The 22,579-nt window shown below is 41.7% G+C and overlaps 1 protein-coding gene across 39 annotated transcripts in view; it reads left to right on the forward strand.

The window, feature by feature from the left end:
* The window catches only part of MACF1 (microtubule actin crosslinking factor 1), a 336,214-nt gene that overhangs the window by 167,037 nt on the left and 146,598 nt on the right, over positions 1 to 22,579 (forward strand). For all 39 annotated transcript variants that reach the window (XM_045482240.1, XM_045482265.1, XM_045482241.1 and 36 more), the window contains 15 exons: positions 8,920 to 9,086; positions 9,880 to 9,992; positions 10,093 to 10,199; positions 10,614 to 10,733; positions 10,887 to 10,982; positions 11,633 to 11,760; positions 11,849 to 11,942; positions 12,105 to 12,259; positions 13,044 to 13,320; positions 14,288 to 14,416; positions 15,672 to 15,749; positions 16,368 to 16,529; positions 18,368 to 18,472; positions 19,874 to 19,969; positions 21,706 to 21,831. In XM_045482240.1, the coding sequence (XP_045338196.1) occupies positions 8,920 to 9,086; positions 9,880 to 9,992; positions 10,093 to 10,199; positions 10,614 to 10,733; positions 10,887 to 10,982; positions 11,633 to 11,760; positions 11,849 to 11,942; positions 12,105 to 12,259; positions 13,044 to 13,320; positions 14,288 to 14,416; positions 15,672 to 15,749; positions 16,368 to 16,529; positions 18,368 to 18,472; positions 19,874 to 19,969; positions 21,706 to 21,831 (1,953 nt within the window). The remainder of the gene's footprint in view (positions 1 to 8,919; positions 9,087 to 9,879; positions 9,993 to 10,092; positions 10,200 to 10,613; positions 10,734 to 10,886; positions 10,983 to 11,632; positions 11,761 to 11,848; positions 11,943 to 12,104; positions 12,260 to 13,043; positions 13,321 to 14,287; positions 14,417 to 15,671; positions 15,750 to 16,367; positions 16,530 to 18,367; positions 18,473 to 19,873; positions 19,970 to 21,705; positions 21,832 to 22,579) is intronic.

Below are 22,579 nucleotides of genomic sequence, written 5' to 3' on the forward strand. Positions count from 1 at the left end.
CCAGTGTCCTTGCCATGAAACCTTAGAGTCCATACAATTTTGAGTGATAGTAAGGTAACACTGTGGGCTAGAAATGATGAGGAAATTGGTTGGTATATTATTTTCTGGGCTCAGCCTTTTCAGTTTACAAGTATCCCTTTCCCATTTCTCCTCTTTAATTATAGGGAATTGTTTTACTAATATTGGCGAGGAGAAAGCAAAATTAACCAGATGATCCTATTAGACGAATGTAGCAGTTAAAATCACAGTTAAGAAAGGAGCTTTGGTTGGGGCGCCTGGGTGGCTCAGTTGGTTAAGCCTCTGACTTTGGCTCAGGTCATGATCTCACGGTTTGTGAGTTCGAGCCCCGCGTCGGGCTCTGTGCTGACAGCTCAGAGCCTGGAGCCTGCTTCGGATTCTGTGTCTCGCTCTCTCTCTGCCCCTCCCCTGCTCACGCTCTGTCTCTCTCTGTCTCAAAAATAAACAAAACACTAAAAAAAAAATTTTTTTTTTTTTTTTTTTAAGAAAGGAGCTTTCGTTAAGAAAGGACTTTTTTCTTTTTCAAAAATTTATTACTACGGGCGCCCAGGTGACTCAGTCGGTTGAGCATCTGACTCTTGATTTTGCCTCAGGTCATGACCTCGTGGTGGTGAGATGGAGCCCTGAGTTGGGTTCTGTGATGGGTGTGGAGCCTGCTTGGGATTCTCCCTTTGCCTGTCTCTCTCTATCTCCCCCCCCCCCCCAAATAATTGTTACTAAAGAATCATCATGAGGGGCACCTGGGTGGCTCAGTCGGTTAAGCGTCGACTTCAGCTCAGGTCATGAACTCATGGTTCATGAGTTCAAGCCCCACATCTGGCTCTGTGCTGACAACTGAGAGCCTGGCACCTGCTTTAGGTTCTGTGTCTCCCTCTCTCTACCCCTCCCCTGCTCATGCTCTTTCTCCCTCTGTCTCAAAAATAAATACACATTAAAAAAAAATTAAAAAAAAAAAAGAATCATGAATTTTTAGGTGTAACAGTGGTGGTATGGTTATGTTAAAAAGAATCCTCATGATTTAGGGACACCTGGCTGCCTCAGTCATTAGAGCATGTGACTTCCGATCTCAGGGTTGTAAGTTCAAGCCCCACGTTGGGTGTAGAGATTACTTAAAAATGATAATAATAAAAAAAGAGTCCTCATGTTTTAGAGCTACTCACTGAAGTATTTATGGAAGAAATGCCATGTGTGTGGGTTTGCTTCATAATATCAGGGGAGCATGAAGTGGGTTGAGTAGATGAAATAAGATTAGCTGTGAGTTGAAATGGTGGAAAGTGGGTGATGGGTACATAGGAGTTCACTAGACTGTTCAGTTTCTTTGCGCATGTATTTGAAACTTTCCATTTCAAATGCTAAGTTAAGAAAAATAATGGTAATGGTTGCATAATGCATATTCTGAAAAAGGATTAATATTCAAAATCTATGAAATGTAGTATAAGTAAGGTGGTTAGGAGTGTGGAGCCAGATCGTCTGAATTTGAATTCCAGCTCTACTACCTACTAGCAGTGAACCTTGGGGCAAGTTACTTAACTTCTCTGCGATATAATTTCCTTATTTGTAAGTTGAGGATAACAGTAGTATATACGTTGTAGAGTCGTGAGAATTTTATGAGTTAATACAGTGAAGCACAATAAATGCTAGTTATTAGTAGTAGTATTTAAAGAATCCCTACAAATAAACAAAAAGGTAAACACCCTAGTAGAAAAATAGGGGAAAACCCAGGAATAAACAATTCACTAAAAAGGAAACCCAGATGCCTCATACACGTCTCTGTCACTAGTAGTAACCAACGATATACATATCAAAACAGGATAGTATTTTATACCCATCAGAAAATAAAAAGTCTGAAAATACCAAGTATAGGTGAAGATGTAGAGTGATGGAAAAAATCTCTTCGTGCGTGAAAGTATAAAGTGGAACTACTGTTTGGAGAGCAGTTTACCAGCATTTAGTAGAATTGAAGGATGCGCATATTTTATGACCTAGGGTTTAGACCCTGAATTTGAATGCTGAAAGGTGCACCCCATGACTGTTGCCTAACTCAGGTGCTGGTAATAAACACAGCTGCAATTAGATCCCTGTAACCAGCCAGGCATCTGTAGTGAACAACCACACTATGCCCTCACCTGCTTCTTGGATGGAAGTTTTCAGTCCGATGCTGTCTCTGTAGTGGAATGAGGTCTGCTAGGAACTTCAGGACATGAGAATCAAGTATCTGTTCGCTCCCTACATCCAGTCCTGTTCTCTGAGACTTATAAAGACTTACAAAGTCCAAACTCCTCAGTCTGATATTCTAACCCTCCATAATCTATCTGACTTTCTCTCGTGTCAATTTTCCATTTGAACGTACCTTTTTTTTTTAAGTTTATTTATTTATTTTGAGAGAGAGAGCACACATGTGAGAGCATATGAGTAGGGTAGGGCCATCGAGAGAGAGGAAGAGAGAGAATCCCAAGCAGGCTCCACACTGTCAGCACAGAGCCAGATGTGGGGCTTGAACCCACGAACCGTGAGATCATGACCTGAGCTAAAACCAAGAGTCAGATGCTTAATCAGTTGATTAAGGTCCCTAGGTCCCCCAAATCTACCTATCTTACCAGGTCAACCCCTTAACCATCTTTTCCAGTTTCAGCTTATTTCAACTTCCAGTCTTTGTTGGCATCTACCTTCTACCTAGAATTCTTTTCTTCTCCCTGTCCCTTCGATAACATCCTTCAAGGATGAGTTTAAATCACACTTCTTTAAGTATGATTTTTAATCCCTCTAACCCAGATGAATTTTCATTCTGCTGAGCCCCTGTATTGGATATTACTATTTACTATGTTACAGTTGCTTCTTTGGGGCCTTCAGCATAACTTTTTTTTTTTTTTTTTAAATTTTTTTTTCAACGTTTATTTATTTTTGGGACAGAGAGAGACAGAGCATGAACGGGGGAGGGGCAGAGAGAGAGGGCGACACAGAATCGGAAACAGGCTCCAGACTCTGAGCCATCAGCCCAGAGCCCGACGCGGGGCTCGAACTCACGGACCGCGAGATCGTGACCTGGCTGAAGTCGGACGCTTAACCGACTGCGCCACCCAGGCGCCCCTAGCATAACTTTTTCATGTGACCCTCCCGTCCCCCACATATGGCTACATAGATGGTAAGATTTTTGTTTCCCTCCAGAAATTAACCTTCAGAAAAGAGGGATTCTCTTTGTCAAGTTTTTCTTGTTATTGGGCCCCCACTGAAAATACAGCTCATGAAATAGAATGAATGAATTTGTGTCACCATCTGCTAGTTTAGTCGATAATCAACTTTTATAGGGATCAACTGAAATAATTGGTTAACCAAAAAAGACCAAAAACTTAAGAAGGCTTTCATTACAGACTATTGTTTTACAGACTATAAACCTCCTAATTTGAAGTGTTGGATGTAATTGTGTATAAGTCTTAATCACATTAAAAACTTTAAAAAAATCACTCACATCACTTATAAAAAACACAGCAAGTGTTCACATTATGGAAACCATAAATAAATACCAATAGAATAAATAAATGAAAAAAAAAAAACCCAATCCAATGTTATGCAACTGGATTCTTGTGGCTGGGGATAGAATTTCCAGTGACAACATGGATTCAAAAAAGTGCTGTTGTGTCTCAGAAATTTTAATAAGAAATGTAGGTGAAGTTTTCTAGAATATTCACTCAAAAAATAGCTTTAGTTGTTTTTTTTTTTTAATTAAAGTAGCTTTATTGATGAAAAAGACATTGATGTTAAAGATGCATGTGAAGAGGTTTGATAACATGGTTTTATGAAATGGAAAAGTAGAAAAAGCATTCTAATTTTTAAAAAGTTTTTATTTAAATTCCAGTTAGTTAACATACATTGTAATATTTCACGTGGACAATAGTGATTCAACACTTCCATACAACTTCCCGGTGTTCATCACAGCAAGTGGCATTAATTCTAAATTAATGCATTAGATATATTACTTAATTTTAAATATGTGTATAGGGACACCTGGGTGGCTCAGTTGGTTAAGCGTCTGACTTTGGCTCAGGTCATGATCTCGCGGTTCGTGAGTTCGAGCCCTGCCTCGGGCTTGGTGCTGACACCTCAGAGCCTGGACCTTGCTTCAGATTCTGTGTCTCCCTCTCTCTCTGCCCCTCCTTCACTCACACTCTGTCTCTGTCTCTCTCTCAAAAATAAACATTAAAAATTAAAATAAATAAATAAATAAATAAGTGTATATATCTAAAAAAATTTCCAGAAGTTTATATATGCAAGAGGACCACAAATCTTCCCTTTCTCCCTTCCTCTCTTCCATCCATCTGTTGTCATTTGGAAAAATTGGGGAGTACCTTATATGGGGTAGCTTTATTTTAGCCAGATAGGGAGTCTGCCACCTAAATTCTTTCAAGGCAAACATGTCTGTTTTTTTATCTCCCTCTTTTCAACTGGCTAACTTCTACTTCTGTCTTGAAACTCAGCATAAATGTCATCTCAGAGAGCTTCTTCAGCATGCTCCTTCAGGTTAGTTGCTTATCTGTGTCACAGCATTGATCTGTGTGGCATATTGTCTCCCCTGCTAAACTGCTTGGGCTTGAGGCCCAAGGTTATGTTTTTGTCTTCAGATACCAAGAACTTCAACACAGCTCCTAGAACATAGTGGTTGTCAAGAAAAATAGAATAAACAATTGATGTTTGACTTTTTTCTTTAAGTTTTTTTTTTAAAGTAATCTCTACCCGCCCCGCCCCCCCCCCCCCCCCAAGTGTGAGGCTTAAACTTACAACCCCTAGATCAAGAGTCCCATGCTTTACCAACTGAGCCAGCCAGGTGCCCCGGTGTTTGACTTTTTTATCTTGAGATGAAAGAACTTAAATGCAGCTCCTATTATATGGTGGTTGTCAAGAAATAACAGAATGAATAAATGGTGTTTGACTTTTTTTGTTCTTCTCCATGGTGCCTGGAATAATGTTAAACACAGATGAGATGTTGTTTAATAAATACTTACTGAATTATTAGGAACACCTTAAGTTTCTAGATACACTTCAGAGAAGGAATTAATTGAGCCTGGGAAAGCATGGGTTGAAAGAGACTTCAGGTAGACACGCATAGTCTCTGGGATGGTGTTGAGACTGTCCTCTCTCCCTACATGGCTCATTTTTTTTTTTTTTCAACGTTTATTTATTTTTGGGACAGAGAGAGACAGAGCATGAACGGGGGAGGGGCAGAGAGAGAGGGAGACACAGAATCGGAAACAGGCTCCAGGCTCTGAGCCATCAGCCCAGAGCCTGACGTGGGTCTTGAACTCACGGACCGTGAGATCGTGACCTGGCTGAAGTTGGACGCTTAACCGACTGCGCCACCCAGGCGCCCCATACATGGCTCATTTTTAAAAACCCAGATGAGGGGGAGAGCTCTCTGACACTGAAGCCGGGTTTCTGTATTTGGAAGATTAAGGTGGAAGCTTCTGCATAGCCCCAAGGACAGCACCGTGTACATCACATGTGAACGTTGCATGAAGAGATGGACAGAAGCCCAATGTAATTACTGAGATGGTTGTGATGAGAATCCTATTTTTCTCATCCAGCGCAGTCTAGGAAGGGCCCTAGTCCAAACAGGGTATTTTTCCTTTCCCTGAGGGATCCAGACATTTCCCTATTTCATTATAGCTGTGTGGGAAATCTGAAGTAAAGCTGTTCAATGAACTATTTTCAGTGCAATATACAAAAATACTGTGATAGGATGCCACCAGAGAGATTGACTGATTGTACTGGGCATAAAATACCCATTAACTAACTGGGATTTTAAAAAAATAAATAGCCCAAATACTCAGATTTCATCTTGTGTATTCAAATTGTATCCCTTTTCACTTCCACCTGTCCTGTTCCTGGCAGTGTTTTACCTTACTGTGTCTGAAGCGGCTGCAGTGGAAGTGCTGGGATCTGTCAGTGGTGAGTGGTATCTGGCCACTGAAATCAGCACATCCAAGTGTTGGTAAGGAGAACTGGAATAGAATTGGTATCAGGGAGGAGCTGTTGTCACTGCAGTCACGGGATGATAGCTTGGGTACCATGATCCATTGTTGGGCCCTCAGCTTTGCAACTCTGCTTTTTTTTTTTTTTTTTTTTTTTTTTTGGTACACTTGTTGTTGACTGAGTTCTAGGGGATTGAATCACAGTGATCATACTGGCTAGAGATTAATTGATGTAAATTAATTAATTTACAGTATGAATTATAACTGCCAAGTGGTACAGTATTTGAATTGACCACTCTGTGCATTTTGTCGCTTTAGGATGTCTGTATCGTGAGCAAATAATAATGGAAGGTTGTCGGCTGAACATGGAGTCAGAGCAAAGAGGCAGTGGGTAGAGAGGACAGATTTGCAGGCTGATCTTACTAGTTGGCATCATCAAAGTTTGGCAGCCTGATTTCTCCTGTAGAAATACACCTGTCAAGGGGACAGGAATCCTGGATCTCCTGGTTAGGCCACCATTTCACCATCACTGTCTTGGAGGCAGCACTTATGGCTTTCCTTTTTCCAAACTCCTTGAAGGCCACCCATGCTCTTTTGTTCCCATAGCCTTTCTTAGGCATCTTAGTAATATTTAGGAGTCTTCAGCTTTCTTGTATACCCAATAAAGTATGAAAGTTCTTGGCCCTGTTTTTTTTTCCCCTGAATTTTAGAGTATCTTCACCTGATTTAATCTTATCTGCTATGAGTTGAGTTTGTAAATTTAGTATTCAGAGACTTGAAAGTGCCTTATTGTTGATTGTTCCCGTGTACTGACGACCAGGGAGGCTACGCCATTCACAGTGCTGCACCTGATGGAGACAGCTAAGAGACAGGTGTTCTGTTGACATGCTTGTACCTTCCCTGCCCAAAGCACCTGGCCCCCAAGTTGTTCTGGGCATGGTGTGTTATTATGATGGAAAGGAAATGCACATTCTCTAGGCATATTACCTACATTGCTTTATTTAATCCTTATAATGACTGTATGATAAAGTTATTGTTTTATCTTAAATATAGGGAAGATGGGGTGCAAGAAGCTTTGGTCATTTATTTATGTGAAGTCATGTTCCTGGTAAATACCTCCTTTCCAGTGCTTGTCTCTCTGACTCAAAGGCTTTTTCTTTTTCTTATTGATAAATATTGTTTTGTAGCTTTCATTATAAATGTAAAGTATGTTCAGTATTTAAAGCCTGAATAAAAGAAAAGTAAAAAGAGAATAAAATTATCCATAGTCTCACTCCAGGAGAGACAACCATTGTTGATATGAGCTCAAACTTGTTTGGTTATACTACAGACTGTTTTGAATTCGCTAATGAGTAAGTTTGCTGTCTAAAAAGTAGCCTGTCTCGGGATTCTATGTAGACCTTACCCTAAAATACATTTGTTTATTTTTATTGTTTTATTTTTAAACTAAATAATCATTAATTAAATGTGTTAAATGTCCAGCGTATAACTAACACAACACTAGGTGCAGTGGGTGATATACGGAAGCAACGTGATCGCTGAGTTTCAGAGTTGGAAGTTTTTCTTTCACAACATCCCCGCTTCTTCTTGAACATGCCCTGTGTCGAGGAGCTCTCTCTCTCTCTTGGGGCTGCTCTTGAATTTTAGATAGTTCTGATTGTTAGCTGTGGTACTGGCTCCCCGGGAAACCTATATAGTCTTGGGGAGATAAGATCAAATGTATGAAATAATAGCCAGTAATTCAAGATAGTATTTAGTGTTATGTGGGAGTAAGAATTGGAGGAAGACCATCATCCATACAAGGAAGAGCAAACAGAACTCTGTTGAGCATAGCCCTATGTCTGGGCTGGGTGCTGTAGTATATAATCTCGGTTATCATAGCAATCCTGAGAAAAGGTAGTAGGTATTATTCCCACTTTACAGATGTTATGACTGAGGTCCAGCTTACAGTTTTTGAAGTTGAGATTCAAACCCAGGTCTGCATGGAACCAAAGGCATGCACTTTCTTCTCTCCCAAACTGTCCTCTCTCTAAGTAGTTCCTGTGCTGGATTTTGGGGGTTTTGTAAACTAACATGTTTTCTTCTTATAAAAATGTACATGATATAGAAAATTTGGGAAAGAGAAATATCACCTATAATGCTACCACTTAACGAGATACCTGTGATGATTCGTTTGGTGTCTTTCCTGTATTTACCCTTATTTACCATCATGTACATATATGCATTTATCACATACCTTGTGTGCATGTATATGTATGTATATATATGTATGTACATATGACTATATATTTAGGTATTCTGTATATCTTTTAACAAAACCGCTATTAAATTGTTTTGTTTGCGTTCTTTTTCTTTTCATAACATACGGTGATCATTTTCTTTTGTCATTAAGATTTGCCAAAGCATACCTTTTTATAGTGCTACAAACAATTCCACCCTGTGTATGTGCTATTAATTTGTAACCAATCAATCCCTTATTAGAGCTTAAGCTCTATAGCTTTTTGCTGTAACATTTATCATATGTTGGTAAGCATTCTTGTATAAATTTTTTTGGTGTGTGTGTCTCTGATGGTTTCCTATCAAGTATAGTATATGTGTATTTTAAGACTTTTGATTCAAAACTTCATCTGGAGGAGTTAGGGCATGTGTATTCTCACTGGTACAATATGTGAGAATGTCCAGTGTTAGGTATTCTCTCCAGTACTAACTAATATCATTACAAAAAACTTTCCCTATTTGATAGGTGAAAAATGACCTCTCGTGGTTTTAATTTGTATCTCTGACTACCAAACAGAGTGAATATCTGTTAGAGTTGTCATTCAAAGTTGTACCAGCCTTCGATCTCCCTCTTCTTCTAAGAGCCATATGCATGAAGAAGAGAAGGCTAGAAGGCTTCTTCTTATTTATGCTAAAGTACCCGTGCCATATCTTTTGGCAGATCTCTGACATCTACATTAGTGGAGAATCAGGGGACATGTCAGCCAAGGAGAAGCTTCTCCTGTGGACCCAGAAGGTGACAGCTGGTTACACAGGGATCAAATGTACCAACTTTTCCTCCTGCTGGAGTGATGGGAAGATGTTCAATGCACTTATTCACCGATACAGGTAAATGCAGTGGGATTTCACTGTGCCTGGAGGAGCTTCTTCTCATCTTGCTTGCAATAAGTTATAATGCCACTTTTTCCCTGAACCAAGGATCAACACTCTGACTCATTTTCTCACTTCAAAAAGGAGTATGTATTGAATTCCTGCTACTCTAGGCACTGGGTACAAACACCAGGGAACAGAACCACAACAGCTCTTGCTTTCATGGAGTTTATTTACTAGGCAGTGAACAAAGAAATGCATTCTGTTATATGGTGGTAAGTGCAGTAGAGGGGTAGAGAGTGATGGGGTTTGTTGTACTTGGGACGGGTGGCTGGAGATGGCCTCTCTGATTAGGGTGCTGGAGCAGAGCTGTAAAGGAGCGAGCCACACAGTCCTCCTAGGGTCAGAGGGCTTCACTTGGAGGAAACAGCAAGTGCAGAGGGTCTGAAGTGGGTGCTTACTTGGAGTGGATGAGGAATAGCAGCTGGCTGGAGTGAGATGAGTGAGGAAGATAGGAATTTTGATGACAAAAATTAAACTTATTGCACTCTTAATGATCATAAACACATCCCAGCTTTCACCCTATACTGGCTTTCCCATAAAATCCAACCAACCTGCTGTTATGGGTTTAGGATGAGGGAGCACTGGGTTCCTGGCATGTAATTAAAAATGGGATTAGTATCTTTCTAAACGTCTTGCTTTCTCTCTAATGTAATTAGTGTGTTCCAGCTCTGGGTACTTCTAAGAGGTTTGCTTTGTGTGAACTTGTGTGATGTATAGGCCTTTCACGTGCCTTGGTGGACTTTTACAGACCTGATCTGGTAGATATGGAAAGGGTACAAATCCAAAGCAACCGTGAGAATTTGGAGCAAGCTTTCGAAGTAGCAGAAAGACTGGGGGTCACCCGCTTACTGGACGCAGAAGGTGAGAGCGGACTGGTGTTGAGTTTGTTTGGCTTATATTCATTGTCCTTCTGCTGGCAGCTCCCTCTGTTCTAAGAAATTTCTTTCCCTTTTTCTCTCAGATGTGGATGTGCCATCTCCAGATGAAAAGTCTGTGATCACTTACGTGTCTTCAATTTATGATGCCTTCCCTAAAGTCCCTGAGGGTGGAGAAGGGATCAGTGCTACGGTAAAAGAAAACTTTCCTAAAATACCTTCTGGCTTTGATATGTTTGGGCGGAATGCATTGATTAGACTTTGTTTCTCAAGCACTCACTGTATGTGGAGCACTTTTATACAGAGCAAACTGAATCCACATCATCTTTATACATGGTCATTGTCTTTGGTCCCTGGGAATGAGTCCAGATATTGCTAATTTTGTAGCATCCAGCATAGACTATTCTAGTGTCAGGAAATTGAATCCCATCTTGAGAGCCCTTGAGGAGCTCTGAAACTGGGACTCCACGCATTAGGCTGAGCAGCTGTGTAGGCAGTGAGAGGAAAGGGATTTTATGTGGTTTGGGGTGGCCTGAGCTACTGTCTCCTGTGCTTGTCTTGTGTACCGCTAATCAGAAGGTGTGTGATATCTACCTTTTGGCAATAGGAAGTAGACTCCAGGTGGCAAGAATACCAAAGCCGAGTGGACTCCCTCATTCCCTGGATCAAACAGCATACAATACTGATGTCAGATAAATCTTTTCCCCAGAACCCTGTTGAACTAAAGGTAAAGTCACAGACCTAAATTGTCTTTTATAAAGTTCAATGCTGGGATTTAGCCTCAGAGCTCTCTGCTGCTGGCTCCTGGGGTGAGGTGGTATACAAAGTGGGTCAGGTTGCTTGCATGCATCCATTCATTCACCAAATATTAATTTTGTAGGCACTTTATAACCAATATATACACTTCAAAGAAACAGAAATTCTGGCCAAGGAGAGAGAAAAAGGAAGAATTGAGGAATTATATAAATTATTAGAGGTAAGGAAACTTACCCTTTGCTGATTCTTGGGGTTTGCTGGTTTGCCTGATTGTTATTTCTTTGTTAGATTGCCAGCATGCTCTTCCCAACCTGCATGAATAGCAATATTCTCAGGGTGACAAATCAACATCACTTTTAGGCTGGTGTTGAAAATTTATGGTAAATGGGTACCATCATCCATCTGTATTTTTGAAAGAGGCTTTTGAAAAATGACATTTATTCAGAAACACTGAGTTTTATGAATGAGTTTTCCTGTTTTTCAGAGGGAAGCGAATCCTCTCCCTAAGATGGAAAGGAGAGAGACTTCCATCCATATTTTCATTCCTAGAGAATTTGAAGCTGTAGGTTTGAGCGTTTGGCCTTTCCAGAATGGGAGTTAGTAAGAGGACAGGTGGATTTATGGAAAACGTAGAAGGAATGAAAAAATTTAGAGCAGCTAGTAGTCCCTGTATTTTGGAGATGGTTTCTTTGCTCTTACCTCGAGGTGAGGTACTGCTAAGTACTCCGTTCTTTTCTCTTATTAGACAACAGGAGAAACTGCTGATGGCTGGGTAAATATGCCAGAAGCCATGTGTCAAGAACATGTAAAAGTGGGCCTGAGGGCACGGCTGTGTTTTCGGACTAAAAGAGTGTCTCTGGGATTTTTCAGGTGTGGATTGAGTTTGGCCGGATTAAACTGCCTCAAGGTTACCACCCAAATGATGTGGAGGAAGAATGGGGAAAGCTCATCATCGAGATGCTGGAGCGAGAGAAGTCGCTTCGCCCAGCTGTGGAGAGGTGGGCTCAGGGCCTGACGGCAACCTGATGTTACCCACCCGGGCCGCTTTGAGCCCAGCACATGACTATGGTTTTTATCTTATTATAGGCTGGAATTGCTGCTACAGATTGCGAACAAAATCCAGAATGGTGCTTTGAACTGTGAAGAGAAGCTGACACTAGCTAAGAATACACTGCAGGCTGTGAGTGTCTGTGTTGTCTCTCCCCTTCTCACCCTGTGCGCTGATGGTCCAGATTCACGATTGAGAAATCCAGCTGTGTCACTTCCTCACACGCGGCTCCCTCAGTCCTCGTGGGTGGAGCACTGGCATTCTCCCACTCCTATTACTCCTTTTCTGTCTTAGGACGCTGCTCACCTGGAATCGGGACAACCGGTACAGTGCGAGTCAGATGTCATCATGTACATTCAGGAATGTGAGGGTCTCATCAGGCAGCTGCAGGTGGACCTCCAGATCCTACGGGATGAGAATTACTACCAGCTGGAAGAGCTGGCTTTTAGGTGAGGAGCACGGGGCTCAGATAGAGGGCTTGCTTATCGCTGAGGCTCACAGATCAAGAGTCTGGCACTGAATCTTGTAACTTGGGTCTTGGAGGTCCGTGTCTTGGTGGGGATACTACAGGTATGTGGGGCAGGAAAATTCTCATGGTGGAGGACACTTGCCCCTTATTGCAGGCCCTGCCCACTGAGTACCTGTAGGATTCCCTAATCACTGTGGCCTCTTATAACACCCACACATATTTCAGGGTGACCTACTGGGATGCAGTACCACATCTGGGTTAGAACTGCTGCCGATCGAACGCATCATTTTGTAGAGAAAACTAAGACCCATTGAGGGGATGGGCATCACCTAGGTCACGCAGTTTGTACAGGACCAAGACTAAGACTCATGTCTTTTGGTCCCTAATCCATGTTTATTCTGTTGTACCATCCAGGAGTTACATAAACAGATACTGGTTTGCCTCCCTCCAATTAACACTGTAATTTGGCATTTGCCTCAACAACTCTGAACGACGAAGATGTTAAAACCACCTTGTGTTCCTATAACACTTCTTTTTTCAAAACACTTTTCCTGATATGATCTCATTTTTATTTTTACCTCATCCTTGTCAAACGGATAGGGAATATTTTATCTTAAAAAAGTGCGTTTCAGGGGCGCCTGGCTGGCATGCAACTCTTGATGTCAGGGTTGTGAGTTCAAGCCCCACATTGGTTGTGGAACCCACTTAAAAAAATGTGTATTATAGATTTAAGTGTCTTCCTTTTTTCTCTTCCTCCATTTCAGGGTTATGCGTCTGCAAGACGAGCTGGTCACCCTGCGTCTAGAGTGCACAAACTTGTATAGGAAGGGCCATTTCACTTCACTTGAATTGGCTCCACCCTCTACTTTAACCACTACTCATCTGAAGGCAGAACCCTTGACCAAGGGAACCCATTCTTCCTCTACCTCCTGGTTCCGAAAACCCATGACTCGTGCTGAACTTGTGTCTATCTCGTCCTCTGAGGATGAAGGCAATCTTCGATTTGTGTATGAACTACTGTCTTGGGTAGAAGAAATGCAGGTGGGTGTATGTTCCAAATGCTTATGCAATGTGTTAAGGTTTACTGGACCCAGCAGCTTGTCTAGGAGTGCCAGGATGCTCTGTGCCCCTTGGGTAAACTCTAAATTATTAATGCTGCCTGGAACCCAAGCCCCCTTCTCAAATGTTAAATGGGTAGGGTCAGCTCAAATCCTCAAAAGTCCCACACCGGATAGCATAGGCTTTTCTGATTGGAAGCCCTTTGGGAATCATTCCCTTCAGTTAACTGTACTCTAAGTGGAGCTCATGGGAGAAATTACAGAGTCTATAAATCTCAGTTACCTTTTCTGAAACTCCCTCATCAGCAGAGGAGCTTATCCCTCACTCTTTGTTGTTGGTCTTCCCTCTGGAGTTTAAGCAGTGCTGTGCCTCACAGTTCTGAGGGGCTGTACATGCATGTATTCCAGAATAGTGGTTCAAGTTCGATACTGTCCTTTTTATCCTTCTAATGCGTTTGTTTTACATGAAATTCTTCCCATGCCCTGATGGCCGATTCCCCATGTAGTGACAAATAAAAACATCCAAAGACAAGCTATTTAAATATTACCTGCCACTGGTCAATAGTTGATGCCATGAATGAAGTTTAATATTTTCAGATATTTCTTTCTTATATCCACTCTGATTGTGAAATGCAGAGCTTCATAATGGAAAATGCCTAAACTGTAAAGTTAACCTTCAGCCTTTGGAAACACCTTTCTGGTTGGTGAATTCAGGAATGTATCCCGTAATGCGGCAACAAAAGGCTGCCCCTGCTGCAGGAGTTGGAGTTTAGTCTCCAGCTCTTTGGGGGTGATAATGGCATGTTTTCCTATAAGAGGCCGTGATGGAGATGGCTTAGGTGTCCTCTTGCCCAGTCTCCTACCCTCAGCCCCCTTGCCCAAACATCAGTTCTGAAAATTTTCTTTTTTTGCTGATTCAACCAATGAAATACATATCTTTTCTTTTCCAGATGAAACTGGAGCGAGCAGAGTGGGGCAATGACCTGCCTAGTGTAGAGTTGCAGCTGGAGACACAACAGCACATCCACACCAGTGTGGAAGAACTGGGCTCAAGTGTCAAAGAGGCCAGGCTGTATGAGGTGTGTGCATTCAGAATCCATCACGGAGCGGGGTACGGTGGGGTGGGATGGGTAATGGGGTAGCGTGCACAGTGCAGCTGTCTCTAGGGAGAAGGAGGCTCTGGAAAAGAATGAGAACCATGAGCAGCGCTTTCCACCAAATTCCCTTTCCACATCAAGTGTCTCTTTTGCTCTTTGAAATGCCCTTATGAGCAAGGTATTTTTATTAACCTCTTTTTACTAAAAGGAGTAGCAATTCTGAAAGCTAAGGTCAGAATCAGTGCATGGTGGGTGCAGTTTCCAAACAGTCCTGCTCCAAAACCTCATCTTGTTTCCACTTCACCTCCTGCCTGTAGGGCGTGCTGGAATAGAGAAACTACTCACTCAGTCTTTCCCTCACTCATTCTGTCTTCCCATTTGTAATTTCAACTTTCCCCTGCAAAAAAGCAGCCGAGTAGTTTGGGAATCATCAGGCATAAGTTTTGCTAGAAACCTCCCAGAGTTACTGGAGGCACAAAGTCTCTCAGCTGTGTTCACTCCACTAAACTGTCCCTCACTCATGGCTGCCCCAGGCTTTATTTTTTATTTTTATTTTTTAAGTTTTTATTTAAATTCCAGTTAGCTAACAGAGTAATATTAGTTTCAGGTATACAGTACAGTGATTCAACACTTCCAAACATCACCTGGTGCTCATCATAAGTGCACTCCTTTTTTTTTGGGAATAAAAATATTTTTTTAATTTCTTCTTTATTTTTCTTTTTTTTTAAGTTTTTTTTTTTTTTTTTTAAGTTTATGTATTTATTTTGAGTGGGGTGGGGAAGGGACAGAGAGAAGAGGGAGAGAGGGAGAATCCCAAGCAGGCCTTGCAGTTGTCAGCGCAGAGCCCGATGTGGGGCTCAAGCCCACAGACCATGAGATCATGACCTGAGCCAAAGTTGGATGCTTAGCTGCCCCCACAACAAGACTCCTTAATCCCCACCACCTATTTAACCCGTCCCCCTACCCACCTCCCCTCTGGTAACGATCAATTTGTTCTCTAGCATTAAGAGTCTATTTTTTGGTTTGACCCATAATTTTTTTTTTTTTTAATTTAAATTCAAGTTAGTTAAAATACAGTGTTTCTCCAGGCTTTAAAACCTGACCCAGAGATCTGTTATCTCAACTTCTGTTTCTGGGGTAATCAGTCCCTAACTATGTGCAGACATAGTTGAAAACATACTGTACATATAGTTTACTTACTCTTTCTCTAATACATCTTTATTTCATTTTTTATCAGGGAAAAATGTCCCAGAATTTCCATACCAGTTATGTTGAAACTCTTGGAAAGCTGGAGACACAGTATTGTAAACTGAAGGTGAGTTTTGACTCTTTTGTTCTCTTCATGGGCTGTCTAGTTCCTTCCAAACAACTGTCTTCCCTAATTCAGAAAGTCTGCGGTTTGGCCCTGTTTTGGTTTTCTGCTTATTAGGTTATATCATTTACTGTGCAATTGTTCATATGTATTACAACATTTTCTCAATTTTCTTAGTGGATCAGAAATCACTGCCCCAGAAAGTTTAAATTAAGTAGAACCTGTCCCAGTTTCCGTGTCTTACCAAAGCAGTGCCTGTATATGCTTTGAGACACCAGAACAAAAAGTTTGAGGTTGGTAGGAAGGAGACTCTTCTTCTATCTGTTCTTCATTCCCATCTTTCAAGATTGTCCAGAATAGGACAGGCCTAGGATCATTCTTTATTCAGGGAGCCCCACAGAAGCCTGGTGAGTTGTAACTTCTTGCTAGGATTGACCAGGGCTCTGGGAGTCCTGTGCTAAACTTGTACTAAATTTAAATTTGAGTCCATGAGGAGCACCCAGAGATGGAAAATCAAGGCTAAATTTATTTCCTGCATTATTCTTTGCTTTGATGTCACATGTGCTATCTTCTACAGATGAAAGCCTGGCAGTCTAACCGTGTAATCCCTGCTTTGTCTAGGAAACTTCCAGCTTCCGGATGAGGCACCTTCAGAGCCTGCATAAATTTGTCTCCAGAGCTACAGCTGAGTTGATCTGGTTGAATGAGAAGGAGGAGGAGGAACTCGCATATGATTGGAGTGACAACAATCCCAATATCTCAGCCAAAAGAAATTACTTCTCTGTGAGTCTAGCACAACAGACCTGTCATATTTATGTAATAGCAGAAGGAGACAGAGAGAGGCTAATCTTTTGAGAACTTGGATTTCTGGATTTGCATTCTTCTGGGTAGAAATAGGAACCCCCTGCTTAATGCATCTGTGCATGTGAGAAGTGTACATGGAGAGAGGTGAAACCAAGTCCTAGAATTAATTTACTTAGAATGCGTTTAGAAAGGCAGTGTCTTGGACAATGAGAGTATTGGACTGCAAGTCGGGTTGTTTCAGAATAGCTTTGTGTTTAGGATGGTAGGCTTTGGAGTGAGAGACCTGAGTTCCAATTCTTACTCCTCCACTAACTGGCTCTGTGACCTTGGGCCAGTCATTTAATCTCTCTGGACCTCTGTGAAATGGGATTATAGTATCACTTCAAAGACTTGTATAAAAGATTGACTAAGCTAATATGGGCAAAGCATTTAGTATAGGGCTTACTGTTGTTTAACTGAAGCATACTCTTGGCTTTTCATATATTCTGAATTCTGTTAAATTCATTTAATAATTTTTTGGTCAAATGTCTTCATTTGTAAGACGGGAAGGGAAATTGAATATTGGACAACAACAACGCTCATTTGTTCTTTTTCAGTCAATACGATGGGGTTTCTTTCTTCAGTCAATACAATGGGGTTGTTTTCTTTATAAGTATATTTCCACATCTCAGCATTTTTAAAGATATTATAAACTCTATGCAAATAGGAAGCTTTTTTAAAAAAATTTTTAATGTTTATTTTTGAGAGAGGGAGACAGGTAGAGTGTGAGTGGGGGAGGAGCAGAGAGAGAGGGAGACACAGAATCGGAAGCAGGCTCCAGGCTCTGAGCTATCAGCAAGAGCCTGATGCGGGGCTCGAACTCACGAATGGTGAGATCATGACCTGAGCTGAAGTTGGATGCTTAACCGACTGAGCCACCCAGGTGCCCCAGGAAGCTTTTTTATTCACACTTACTTTAGATACTTTTAAATTCCATTAGATTTAAAGAAATATAAACTTCTGAGGGCCCCTGAGTGGCTCAGTCGGTTAAGCATCTGACTTTGGCTCAGGTCATGATCTCCCATTCGTGAGTTCGAGTCCCACATCGGGCTCTGTGCTGACAGCTCAGAGTCTGGAGCCTGCTTCGGATTCTGTGTCTCCTCTCTCTGTCCCTCCCATGCTTGTGCTCTGTCTCTCAATAAGAAATAACTGTTAAAAAAATATTTTTTAATAAAAACTTCTGATTAGAGAATAGCATATGATTCTTCTAAAGTAAAGAAGAAAGAGTAAATGCTCTAATGCAGTAAACTGTCTGAGAATGGACATCAGGCTATGATAAAGATAAAAAGAAAGTGCTTAGAAAGAAGGGATCAAATGTGACAGCAAGGATCAGCACCCAGCTTTATAGAAAAGCTAGCATCTAAATTGGGTCCTGTAGTGTTAACAGAATCTAAAACCAGAGGAGGGCACTGTAGGCTGATGGAATAGTCTGAGCAAAGCCAGTGAGTCACTGATTGGGATCTCAGGGTGTGTCAGGTATGGGACGTGAACCAGCCACTCCTGCCAAGTTATCTCCTTCCTCTGTCTCCATTGCTCACCTGTGTTCCCCTGCTTTTTCAGGTCTGGCCCAGGCCCCATATCCTTTGTAAATCATTGTCCAGTAATTCTAGCGTTTTTGCTCTTCGAAATCCTCTGGCATGTGCTATTTATTCCTCTCATTTTGGCACTAACCCTGTGTTGGAGGCTCCTTTAAAGTGGGGGCAGGGAACACAACTTTTTCTTTATTGCTCCTCTCCCCTTAATCGCACTTACTGCATCTAGTTGAATTCAACTTTCAGGAGTTGACAATGCAGCTGGAGGAGAAACAGGATGTGTTTCGGTCTCTACAAGATACAGCAGAGCTGCTGTCACTTGAGAACCACCCAGCCAAGCAGACTGTGGAGGTATGTGACTTGAGAATGTGTGAGGGTCAAGTGCTTAGGGTGGTCATAGTGGAAGCATCCAAATCAGAGACTTCGTTCTGCTGAAACACCTGAACGAAGTGTCAGTGATCATTTGTCTTGGATCTTCTCTCTTTTTTTTTTTTTTTTAAATTTTTTTTTTTTTTTCAACGTTTATTTATTTTTGGGACAGAGAGAGACAGAGCATGAACGGGGGAGGGGCAGAGAGAGAGGGAGACACAGAATCAGAAACAGGCTCCAGGCTCTGAGCCATCAGCCCAGAGCCCGACGCGGGGCTCGAACTCACGAACCGCGAGATCGTGACCTGGCTGAAGTCGGACGCTTAACCGACTGCGCCACCCAGGCGCCCCTAGGATCTTCTCTCTTTATCCCAGCCCCTGAAAGACTACAAACAAATGAGAATAGGAGGAGAAACTAGAAGAGAGATTGACTCCTATTGAACCATACATTTTATTTTATTTTATTTTTTAAATTTTTTTAATGTTTATTTATTTTTGAGGCAGAGAGAGACAGAGCATGAACGGGGGAGGGTCAGAGAGAGAGAGAGAGACATAGAATCCAAAACCGGCTCCAGGCTCCGAGCTGTCAGCACAGAGCCCGATGTGGGGCTTGAACTCACAAACCGCGAGATCACGACCTGAGCCGAAGTCGGACGCTTAACCGACTGAGCCACCCAGGTGCCCCTGAACCATATATTTTAAATAGGCATGCAGGCAGATCCTGTCTCTTGTTGGTGTGGTGCCTTTGCCCAGAGAAGAGAGAGAGAGTGGGGGAATCTGGGAGGGATTTATTCATGCACAGGTTTTGCTGATCACTTACAGGTGACCCTTGAACAACATGGGTTTGAACTGCGTAGCCCTCTTATATGCGGATTTGTTTTCTAAATACTGTAGGATACTGTAAATGTATTTTCTTTTCCTTATGATTTTTTTAGTAACATTTTCTATGCTGTAGCTTACTTCATTGTAAGCATATAGTATATATACAGTATATGTAGGTGTAACATACAAAATATGTGTTTGTTGACTGTTCACGTTATCAGTAAGGCCTCCAGTGAACAGTAAGCTATTAGCACTTAAGTTTCTGGGGAGTCAAAAGTCATGTGTGGATTTCCGACTGCACAGGGGTTTGGTGCCCCCATCCCCTCCATTGTTCAAGGGTCAGTTATAGCTGCAGTTGAGTGTGGAAGAGGCCTTTTCTATGTAACCCATGTTGGATGAAAGACAAGCCTGTTTCTCATGGGAAGCACTCCACAGATGCCTGTCAAGCATCTCCATGTATCTTCTGTTGGCCTGTCATTAGCAGAGTTGGACTTGGAAGAGAGCATTGCACATGTATGTTGCTAAACCCCTGCCCTTCTGTGCGTGTGCTTGGCTCTTGCAGGCTTACAGCGCTGCCGTCCAGTCCCAGTTGCAGTGGATGAAGCAGCTATGCTTGTGTGTTGAGCAGCATGTAAAAGAGAATACTGCTTATTTTCAGGTATGTGAACTTTGTGTGCGTGTGTGTGTGTGTGTGTGTGTGTGTGTGTGCGTGCACACGTGCGCACGCATGAGCATCAGAGAAGATGAGGAGAATACCCTTTTCCATTCTGGCAAGCAATTGTATGTACCTGTGTGTCCACACAAGCCTGCACATGGAAAAGGTAGGGTGAAAAACACATCTATATCAGTTAAACCACCACTTTACTGTGTAAACCATCACTCCCAAAGCACAGCTGCTTAAAACTGTAATCCTTTAGTTAGTTCTTGACTCTGTGGTTTGGTGATTTGGGCTAGGCTCAGTTGAGATGAGAAAAGATGATATTCTTATTTTATATATTTATTTATTTATTTTTAAATTTACATCCAAGTTAGTTAGCATGTAGTGCAACAATGATTTCAGGAGTAGATTCCTTAATTACCCTTCCCCATTTAGCCCATCCCGCCTCCCACAACCCATCTAGCAGCCCTCTGTTTGTTCTCCATATTTAAGAGCCTCTTCTATTTTGTCCCCCTCCCTGTTTTTGTATTATTTTTGCTTCCCTTCCCTTATGTTCATCTGTTTTGTCTCTTAAAGACCTCATATGAGTGAAGTCATATGATATTTGTTTTTCTCTAATTTTGCTTAGCGTAATACCCTCTAGTTCCATCCATGTAGTTGCAAATGGCAAGATTTCATTCTTTGTGATTGCCGAGTAACACTCGTGTGTGTGTGTGTGTGTGTGTGTGTGTGTGTGTGTGTGTGTATACACCACATCCTCTTTATCCATTCATCCATTGATGGACATTTGGGCTCTTTCCATACTTTGGCTATTGTTGGTAGTGATGCTATAAACATTGGGGTGCATGTGCTCCTTCGAAACAGCACACCCGTATCCCTTGGATAAATACCTAGTAGTGCAATTGCTGGGTCGTAGGGTAGTTCTATTTTTAATTTTTTGAGAAGAAAAGATGATTTTCTCATCTTGCTTAGCCTGTGGATGGCTGCAGGCAACTGGCAGGCAGGCTAGGGGCTGGTTGGTTGCAAATGGCATCACTTCCACGTCTGATAGTTGGTGGGGGTGATCGGGTACAAGGCCATGACATCTGTTAGGCTAGCCTAGGCTTCTTCACGTTTGTCCCACAAATGACCAGAGAGAGTGAGCCCCAGTACACAAGCCCTTTTTTCTGCTGTCACATTTATTATGTCATTGGCCAAAGCAAGTCACGTACCTGGGCCGGCTTCAAGGGAAGAAGTAGACCCTCCCTCTTGATGGGTGAAGCTGTAAAATCCCAGGACCATTTTTCTTTCTTCAGTCTATCACAAAGTCAAGAACATACTCCTTATTTTCAGATGAGGATGGGAGGAGGAAATAAGCCGTTGCCTCTGTTTGGGTTTGCCCTAAATTAAATAATCTCGCTAATCATTTTGTAATCTTTTCAGTGAATTGGAACGTTTGATCACTCAACCTCTAGGCTTTTCATGACACGCTTACCTCACAGCCAAGTTTCCTCACTAGCAGTGTTTCTGAGAAGGCGAAGCTGACTGACTTTTCTCTAGGGTTAAATAGGCTTTGTGGTTGTCATCACTAATATTTTCCCAGATGTGGTGTTTTAAGCCCTCAGTTTCCACTCGTGCGGATTTTGTAATGAAGTGTCATCAATCCAGGAGAGTAATTACAGTGAGATTGCTTTTTCTTGGTTAACATCTGTGTGTCGTGATGTGTTGAGCCCGAGATCCCGTTCTTATCCTCACAGTTCTTCAGTGATGCACGGGACCTGGAGTCATTCTTGAGGAACCTCCAAGACTCCATCAAAAGAAAATATTCTTGTGACCACAATACCAGCTTATCTCGTCTCGAGGACCTGCTCCAGGATTCCATGGTGGGTGTTGCCTCAGAGGGATGATTACTCCTGAGAAACAGAGTAAACCATATCAGCTGCTGCTGTTTATATCCTTGAAAGCTGTAGGGTAATGGGTCAGTGTTATAAAATGTAGCTCACATTCAAATAAAGTTTAATCCCAGTTTGTTCTTATTCCTTTTTTTCTTCTCTGTCCTTAAAGAAGTTGCTGATAAGATTCCTTTGGGTATGCTATTGAAGTAAAGGCCTAGTCCTCTTCCCCTGAGCCACTTAGTGCCCACTATGCTTGTCTTTGCATTGTTCCTATTTTAATTCAAAAGTTGGGACCAAAGATGAGGTGTAAAGCATGAAAAATAGTGTTGAAGGGGATTAGGTGACTGACATCAAATTCTTTTTTCACTCTCTCATGCAAAGAGAATTAAAACAAAACCAAACCAATGAACTAGACCTGAGCCAAATTTTTCCTCTGTGGTAATTTTGTTTTGCCAAAATGAGGTATTAGAATATTGATTTTAATTAAGGATGACGTTAAAATCTTATGTAGATATAATGCAATATTTGTCCAATTTATGTAGCAGTATTAACTTTGAGAAAATGTTTTTGCATCCGGTATTTACTCCAAATCAGTTTTATATTCATTTTCTCCAATGAATTATTCTTTCAGAAATGCTGATAATAAAATCAGAGCAGGAGTGTTTACGTGTATTGAATGCATATTACACAGAGTTGGCAGGACAAGGCCCCAGCTACGTCCCAAATTAAGATAGAA

This window comes from Leopardus geoffroyi, chromosome C1, assembly GCF_018350155.1.
Source record: "Leopardus geoffroyi isolate Oge1 chromosome C1, O.geoffroyi_Oge1_pat1.0, whole genome shotgun sequence".
In the NCBI taxonomy this organism is placed as follows: Eukaryota; Metazoa; Chordata; class Mammalia; order Carnivora; family Felidae; genus Leopardus; species Leopardus geoffroyi.